General features: G+C 29.4%; 1 protein-coding gene across 1 annotated transcript; it reads right to left on the bottom strand.

Annotated features, from left to right (window-relative positions):
• Nucleotides 1-575: 575 nt before the first annotated feature.
• Nucleotides 576-9589, bottom strand: LOC140871992 (sphinganine C4-monooxygenase 2-like). Its single transcript, XM_073274734.1, has 2 exons — nt 9362-9589; nt 576-1040 (listed from the first exon to the last, which is right to left on the bottom strand). The coding sequence occupies exons 1-2, from the start codon at nt 9587-9589 to the stop codon at nt 576-578; spliced, it is 693 nt and encodes a 230-aa protein (XP_073130835.1).
• Nucleotides 9590-9805: the final 216 nt, after the last annotated feature.

Below are 9805 nucleotides of genomic sequence, written 5' to 3'. Positions count from 1 at the left end.
GAAAGAGTGCATGAATCATGATATATTTTTTTAATAAATTACTTATTTGAAGAGTCACATAAATAAATAATTAAAAAAACACATTAATTATGTAGTATTAATGAAGATTAAATCAAATAAGAAAAAAAATCAATTAATAAATAATAGATGCACAAAATTTTCATTTTTTTATTTGATTGAAGGAGTGTGTGTCAAATAAGAACAAAACCAAATAATAAATAGTAGATATACAAAATTTTAATTTTTTATTTGAAAGAGTGCATGAATCATGATATATTATATAAATATATATATATATATACTATATTCAAAATCATCGATTTCAAATCCATTTTACTTGATTGGTTTATTTTGTTTTAGATGAATTTCAATCTCATTTCTAATTTTTAAATTCAAATGAAACTTAAATTACCTTATTTTTCTCAGTTAGTATACTTAAAAGTGATGGATGCACCTGTCCTCGATAAATGCAGAAATAGTTATAATTTTCAAAACATATCAACATATAATAATGAATTCAAACAGCATGCATTTTGAACACAAGATCCAGATTAAACAAACAATTAAGATCCAGATTAAACCCACATCACGAAGAACGGCTGAGCAAAATTGTACTTGCTTCCATGGAGACTATGGTGAATATCATGATACGCCGAGTTATTGCTGAACAACAACTGGAAAAGGTTCCACGGTAGCCGTAGTCCGCAGTGGTCGTCGACGATTTTTAGAGCAGTAAACGAGAAGAAAAAGATGGCAGCTCGGGGAGACATGCCCGAAACAAGGAAGGCCAACACACCACCAATGGTGTCCATCACAAGACACTCCAATGGGTGATTGTACAAAGCTCCGAACCCGTATGGGACGACCAGTCGATGATGGTAGGAATGAATGTGGCGGTACAAGAACTTGTTGTGGTGCATGTAGCGGTGCATGAAGTATTGCCATGTATCCAAAACCACCATCGCAACCACAAATTGTACAGCAACAACCACCACGGAACTTTGCCCACCTGCTGCAGATTCAAACTTGCTTCTGATAATCTACGTACAATGTAACAATTGCTTCAACATTCTGAAATATATCTAAAATGCAACAAACACTATACAAATTATATCATTAGCTCCATTAATAATTTCTTTGTTTCTCTCTTCTTCTTCTTTTTTTTTTTGGAATATTTAATCTAGTAAAAATTGTTTCTTGATACATAAAATACAATATTGCACAAGGACAGATAGCACTAATTAAAACCCCGCAGTATGTACGTATTTTTTTAAAAAAACTAAACGGTTCAAGATTAAATAAAAATGGGAAAATTTGCATATAAATCATATGTTGTAAAAATGAGTTGTGTACTCATTTAAAGTCGATAAATAATTCTAACAAGTTGCGTAACAAACGAATTTTATATCGCGAGTAGAATTCGTAAGAAATTATTTCTCGATTACTAAATAGGGTGAAGGGAAAATTGCAAATTTAGTCATCTATGTGTCACGCCCCGAAACCGGACCTAGTTGACATCGGCGTTGTTTAACAATTTAAAATTGAAACAAGAAGCCTCATAGTACAATTCTTGCCAAAAACCAGTCTATTTCATAAACCATAACTATTTTTACAGAGAAAAAACACAAGTGCGACAATGCGAAAGCGAAACTGAAATTTAAAGTAAAAATATTTCTTCAACTTGAACTGATCAATCCTCGCCAACCTCAGAACCATGGGCATAGCATTATTGGGGCAAAGGTGGGCATTTGCCCAGCAGAGATTTAAAATTACAACCAATATATGCCTTGTAATTTAAGTTGGATTTTGCAACAATGCCAACTTTATTTAAATAAAAAAAACTCTAAAGAACACTAAGTTAAATCAGATTTTCAATATAGATTTAGACATTAAGATAAAAACAAATAAACTATATATTTTTTTACAATTAGAATTCTGCAAAATTATATATTATTTAATATGCATATATGATTATTTCTATAATTTATTGAAATTTTTAATTTGGTTAGTATGAGAATTTATGATTTTCTTCTTTTTATGTTGGAACAAAAATTATATGATTAAGAATTAACTATTAAACTCAATTCGAAATTTGGTGGAAAAATAATTATAAAAAAAAACTCAATTCGAAATTTGTGTATTACAAATTGATGATTTGAACCACATTTATTATATGAACTAGTAAATATTTATGGTACGTACTTAGGGATTAATTAAGTTCATCATTGATAAGTTTAATCTTTTGAAAATGTCACATTTAAGTATGATTATAAAGTATTTTGAGTAGTTTCTATTTTTATGCTTTACGTAAATATAACATGCTATATATCATTTTTATGTGTTGAAAATTAATATAGTTCAAAATAAATTTTGCCCATCAGTAAAAAAATTTCTAGTTACGCCCCTGCTCAGAACATATTCTGTTCTTCGTCATCTAACTTATCTTCATTCTTATCTGGGGAGCAAAGTAAGGGGGTGAGTGTTTTGGGAAATACTCAGCAAGTGGTGGCCGATCGAGCACGATAAACACCAAAATATATTTACATGTACTCATGTATATTTTATAATCTCGAAACAAAATAAGCATGCTGAATTCGAACAAATACGAACAAATATTGCACTGTTAATTATCTCATTTTCCGTGGTTCTACTGATCAGTCCCCTATATGTTACTCCTCTAAGGGGCGAGGCCAAAGGAACGGTTATTATAACCCACCGCATCAGGGCCATATCAAATCAAATCAAATCATCGGAAATTCCTTAACCATTTCTAAATCGACTCTTAACAGTGCATCTCAAATATTTCCAAATAATTCTAACATGCTTCAAATAATATCACGAATAGCCAACAAATAATATATATCAAAGTGAAACGAATATTATCATGCCGATCGAATTTTCAAAAGTATAAGTATTTATGTTATAAAACTTAACTCACACGCAAAAATAAATATAAGTGTAGAAACTTATATCACACAAAAAAAAGGTAGAAGCCCACTTACCTCGATCTCAAATTCGTATAGCGGACAACTACTGCGGATCATCATCTATGATCAACCTCATGACATAACTTAAGAATTATATTCCTCAAGCATCCTTAACTTCCACAAAATGCAAAATTGCATGTATCTCTTAGACATACGGATATTTCCCATGGTCAAAAATATGTAGAAGGCTTTTCCCAAATTCTCTAAATTGTGTTTCAAAAATGAAAGTGGTTTTGAGATTTTATAGAGCAAACAAAATAAATAATGATAAAAAAAAAAACGTAAGTTAGTGGGTAGAGGAAAAGTTAGGAAAATTAATGACTATTTACGATATAATTAAATTATGATTTGAAGACTAACTAATAATTCTAATAAATGTGAATTTAACTCTATATATAAATAATTTGTTAAAAATTATAAAGATACGTTAATATAAATAAGCTAATAATATATATATATATGTATATATATGTATATATTCCCACAAGTTAATGTGTTTTCTTGTAATTAAATATATAAATTTAGAAGAATGAGGTTTTTACTTTATTTTGTGCAAGAATTTATACCCAAAACATAAATAAAAGTTTTCAATTAAAAATAAGAAATTAATATCATAATGAATATGAATTTACAAAACCGGTTACAAATTATAAACACTAATAACTCCACACTAATATGACAATTAAGATAAATCATTATTTTAAAAATAATACTAATCAAAAAATAATAAATTCCTTTAAATGTAAAATTTATTTGAAAAGCCTTATTATTATTATTATTATTATTATTATTATTATTATTATTATTATATATAATATGAGAACCGAGATTTAGTCAAAAATTAGAATTAAAAATCTTTAATTTTTATTTATTTAGTAGGTACAAGAAATTTATAAATATATTTTTATTTATTATATCGTGAATTTGGTCACGAATATCACATTATGTTTGTCACTTTGCGGTTTTATTCCTCTATGTTTTCACATTTCAGTTTTAGTCCTGCATGTTCTGATTTTTGGCAATTTCGGTCTTTTTATCTGAAAATGCTTACGTGGCACTGTACACGTCAGCTCCACATCAGGCATCAACATTGAATTGGTGCCACGTCAAAAAAAGGACTAAAACTGTCAAAAAAATAAATATAGCGGACTAAAACTGAAATCTGAAAATATAAAGGACTGAAATCGCAAAGTAACAAACATATAGGACAAAAAAATCAATTTTCCTATAGGGTGAATGAAAAATTAATTTATTAGTTCGAACTTTATCAGTTGGATATTTAATGGAAAACGATATGTGCATATGAGTATATAATATATTATGTTATATTATTATTATTATTATTATTATTATTATATAAATATACATAGATCACTCGGCCATGTGGCCGAGTGAATTTGAATTGCATCATACGGCTATTGAATGGCTGTGTGGTATGGTGTAAGGTTGCACCACTTCACGTGAAGTGGTGCTTGTTTTTTGGGTGAAAGGTTGTGTCTTTCCATCATAGTCTTTTAACATCTATAAATAGGGACCCTCTCATTTACATTTCACACCATTTTTCTCTTATTTTCTCTCCTTTTCTCTCTTGTTTAATTCTTCTGCGGATTTTTAAGCTTTTAGCGCTTAAAATCCGAATTTCGGATTTTCTAAACTTTTTGCGCTTAGATTCGATCTTTAAAATTAAATTCGAGAATTGTTTCGAATTTTAAGCAAAACACTTTGATCCAAATTTTACAAGACATAAAATCTTGGGTTTGGATTTTTAAGTTGAACGATTAAAATTCGAGTTCATAGCGTTCTAAACATTTCAAATTTTGTGTGACTTTAAAATTTGTAGTGCTACTATTTTAAAGTCGATAGTCGTTATATCTTAGAAAACGTATTTCCAATAGTCGTAAGCACTGGGGCGGGGCAATAATGTTTTAAGAAAAAAGAGTCAAACTCTTGCCTCGACTATTTTTCCTATAGCCATTTTTATTCACCTGCATATACAGTTATACTCAATATATTCCAAGACTAGTATTTTACGGCCCAACAATCTTAAAACGTTATTTGAACCAAAATGAACTCTACAAGTATAACGACCCCTACTGTTGTTCATGGAGAAAATCCCAAAAATATAAAATGGGTCTTGAGGGTTTGATTGTTAGATTACACATTGTATTGGACAATCTCAAATAATCTGAATCAAATGTGAAATTATCTATGGATGCAAGGGCTAATTTGGTTGAACCAAATGTTAGCAAAAAGATATAGTATCCTGACATAAACAATGTCAAGAGGTTCAAAATGAGCTGTTATAATTGTGATAAGTCAAATCACATGGCCAAGAACCATAGACTTCCAAATAAAAGCAACCAAAATCAAGTTAACATGACTGTTGCAGATCCTGTCGCAATAGGTCATGAGACAGACAAGGAGACATAGTTCATTATTGATGAATTCTGATGAAAAATTATTGGATAATCAAGTAAAATGGTGTGTCAACTATATACAGAATGTTGTATTGTTGTGACAAGTTGTTGTGATACTTGTCGTTTCATTCACAATGAATGTCTTAAGTTTTGTACGCTTAAAACTTGTATTGACAAGAAATAAAATCTTGAATCAAGTCTTATAAGTCTTTTGCGCTTAAAATTTATGTTGTGAATGAACACAAGAGTTCAAGTTCAAATTTGATAAGCCATCACGCTTAATCTAAATTTACAAGATATAAAATCTTAAATTTAGAGTCTTGAGTTATAATGCTTAAAATTTGAAAAACTTGAAAGTTTGAACACCAATCCAATAATAAGTGAAGTGATTGAATTCACATGTATTCTTAGTTTAAACCACAAAAACTCTTAATGAACTGTAGAAATGCCACAAACATTTCTAGGAATATCTTGAAAATGTGGGGGTATTTGGGAAATGAAATATTCTCATTCAAGAACAAATGATGTATATACCTAAATTGGTAGATTGTCTCGTATTGAATATATCAATAATTGAAATGGCAATTGGTGAACCGTTGAAATATTGCAAAGAAATGTAAATGTTGCGAAGAATGTCGCGACATAATACCATACGACAATTGATCTCTAATGGCATTATCTTCATCGATTATGTAAAATCAAAAGAAAATCTCGCGGATCCACTAACGAAAGGTATACCTAGAGATCAAATGAATGGTCTATCAAGGGAAATGAGATTAAAACCCAAAATTAAATCTTGTAGTGGATATCCAACGTAGTTTACTGAAGATCCCAAGATCTAGGTTCAAAAGGGACAACTAAATTACAAGATTGAAGAAACGCCTTGGAGAAATCTCCTACCCATTCCTATGATAACAGGTGTTGTCCGCGATAGGGGTATGAGGATAGTTCTATACCTTTAATGATAGAAAAATAAGTTTTTTGGTCTATTAACTTGTCCATATTTTGGTTTTGGTCCATTAAATTTTCCGATGAGGGTTTTGGTCCACTAACTTTGCATTTTCAGTGTTTTTTGGTCCAAATTCATACGTGCCAACTTCTGATTGGTTCAAAATGATGACGTGGACCAATCAAAAGCTGGCACGTATGCATTTGGACCAAAAAAATACTAAAAATGCAAATTTAGTGTACCAAAACCCAAATCAAAAAAGTTAATGGACCAAAAACCAAAGGGGGTAAAGTTACTGGACTAAAAAAACTTATTTTCCCTTTAATGATTTAGAGTATTGAGGAATACTCTTCTAAGAGATTACCTACGTAAGTGCGAAGTGTGGCCGCTTCAAATATGTAAAGCACTCGCGGAACCAAGCGGTGTGTAAGGCTGAAATGGAAACAAGAGTGAGAACCAAACGAAATGTTAGAAAGGTTATTGCGTGAGCATAATTATCTTGGTTTACACAAAACGGCGAATAGAAATTCGATTATGTTACACTAAGGAAGGTTCAAAGCCAAAAGCTACCTATCCTGATGCAATAATTTTTCGCTAGAACGCTATTTGTCGAGTCAGCATAGTCACATGCATTAATTTTCATTCATGTGCGAGATTGTTGGAAAAATGAGTTGTGTACTCATTTAAAGTCGATAAATAATTCGAACAAGTTGCGTAACGAATGAATTTTATATCGCGAGTAGAATTCGTAAGAAATTATTAATACTCGTTTACTAAATAGGGTGAATGATAAATTAATTTATTAGTTCGAACTTTATCAGTTGGATATAATATATATAATATAATATAATATGTTATTATATTATATTATATTATATTATATTATATTATATAAATATTCATATATCACTCGGCCATGTTGTCCGAGTGTATTTGAATTGCATCACACGACTATTGAATGGTCGTGTGGTGTGGTGTATGGTTGCACCACTTCACATGAAGTGGTGCTTGTTTTTTTGTTGAAAGGTTGTATTTTTTCATTATAGTCTTTTAACATTTATAAATAGGGATTCCCTCTCATTTGCATTTCACACCATTTTTCTCTCCTTTTCTCTCTTCTCTTTTGTTTAATTTTTCTGCAAATTTTTAAGCTTTTAGTGCTTAAAATCCGAATTACAAGACATAAAATCTTGGTTCGGATTTTCTAAGTTTTTTGCTCTTAGATTTGACCTTTAGAATTAAATTCAAAGGTTGTTTCGAATTTTAAGCAAAACACTTAGATCCAAATTTTACAAGACATAAATCTTGGGTTTGAATTTTAAGTTGAACGATTAAAATTTGAGTTCATAGCGTTCTAAACATTTCAAAGTTCATGTGACTCTAAAATTTTTAGTGCTATTATTTTAAAGTTGATAGTCGTTATATTTTTGGAAACGTATTGCCAATAGCCGTAAGCACCGGGACGGGGTAATAACGTTTTAAGAAAAAAGAGTCAAACTCTTCTTCGATTATTTTTTCTATAGTCATTTTTGTTCACCTGTATATACTCAATATATCCCAAAACTAGTATTTTACCCAACATCATATATATCAGAACTAATTTTACAAATTTAATACCAAAAATCCAAAATTCTAAATTATGTTATTTTGTTCTAGAAAATTACATGCACGTTAATTAAATGATCCATTTCGCCTTCAACGATTTTAGTTTGTTCCAAAGATTTTAATTAACTATATATATGCATAGAGTAAATATATTCTACTAAAAATAAAATAAATTTTTCATATTAAGTTACTAGAAAAATATTTCATGTTTTAATGTTTAATTGTTTTTAAATCAAGTTGACGAAGCATGTGTCATGAAAGAAAATCATGCTTCTGGTATTTCAGAACTTATGTTATGAAAAATAGTGGAATAAATTTCTAAATGAAATAAAAATTACAATATTTTTATATATACTTGTACAACAAAGCACATGTGTGTTGTATGTATACAAAATATAATTTTATAAATTTGAATTTATTTACAAAATAGTGATAATTATAAATTAGGATAAAGGGATAGTGAGAAGAGAATGTGAGAAGTTTTTAAATGATAAATTACTTTTTTGTCTCTTACTTATTGAATATATTGAAAAAAATAATAAGGATAAATTTAAAAATCTATTAAAATGACCAAATGTAGTTTTTTTAATAGGTTTAGCTATTATATATACTAGTAATCCACGCACGCAAAAATTCGCGTGCATAAATAGTTTATATTATATCTAAAAATAATGAACATTTTTTTTATATTTTTAAATTAAAAAATAAAATTGAAAGATGATAATTATAAGTAGTAAGAGACATTTTTGTCCATTCATTAATTTGATAAGGTAGTTATTTTAAGGGGTTCATGCATTATTATATTGTATGTGTTATATATATTAAGGATATATATATATTTATACTATATATTAAGTAAGAGCAAGTGGTCTTTTGGTATAGATATCATCTTTATTTTTGTCCTTAAATAGTTATGTGATTACGAATATTTCATTTTCATTAATTTTTTTCCATTTCATGAATATTTATTTACGACAATACCATTTTTAATCTAATTATATATTATTATAATTTTTTTATATTTTCAATTAAAAAAATAAATAATAAAAAACACGCAACGCGTGCATTCGAGTACTAGTATATATAAATTCTCTAATAGCCGATCTTATAGATCATCTTACATTAAAAAAGTCAAAGTTTTGAACGAGGGGCCCTAAAACATTGGAATAAGTCACCTACTTTACGAACTCACAAATCAACTCTATTCAACTCTACATACTACAATGAACAATGAGTTCCCACGTCAAAACAAAAAACAAAAAAACAAGAAAAAACAACTTTTGATGTAAACGATACTATATTTTGGTAGATTGAATTAAATAAGATATCAGTATCATAAAATTGATATATGACAAAAATTTTCATGATAGAAAAGAAAAGCATTAGAATATGTGGACACTAACAGCATAGAGAAGTGATGCAACAGCAGCCTGAAGAGCCTGCTGAAGGAGGACCCCTTTGACGACTTCCTTCTTGGGCACTATATTCTTATCGTCTTCTTCTTTCTGGGGATGAAGCCTATACTTTTCCAGTACTGATCCTGCCATTACATACAATATCACCGAGTAAACCCAGTACACCATTATGGGCACAAATGTCCCCAACAATTCCTCTGGCACATCATATATCATCGTGTATATATATATATATGGTTTTCTTTTTCTAAAGACAAGGAGATCAACGCAAGATTAATCTGGGTTTTTCGAACTGCTAATTTCCGGGTCGATGATCCTGTGTTTTTGAGGCACTATTTAACGACCATTTTCATGTATCAGTGGGTCACTGGGTCAGCTAACATTGGCTTTTTGTTCTTGATTGAAACTATCTATTTTTATGGTTCTTTACTT

The sequence above is a fragment of the Henckelia pumila genome, unplaced genomic scaffold, assembly GCF_033568475.1.
Source record: "Henckelia pumila isolate YLH828 unplaced genomic scaffold, ASM3356847v2 CTG_461:::fragment_3, whole genome shotgun sequence".
Taxonomy (NCBI): Eukaryota; Viridiplantae; Streptophyta; class Magnoliopsida; order Lamiales; family Gesneriaceae; genus Henckelia; species Henckelia pumila.
This window is presented reverse-complemented; position numbering and strand designations above follow the sequence as displayed.

Excerpts from the sequence above, each read along its gene's own strand:
- LOC140871992 (XM_073274734.1), bottom strand. The coding sequence starts at position 9,589 with ATGATATATGATGTGCCAGAGGAATTGTTGGGGACATTTGTGCCCATA. Across the intron at positions 1,041-9,361 it reads TTGCATCACTTCTCTATGCT|ATTATCAGAAGCAAGTTTGA; the intron begins GTTAGTGTCCAC and ends CATTGTACGTAG.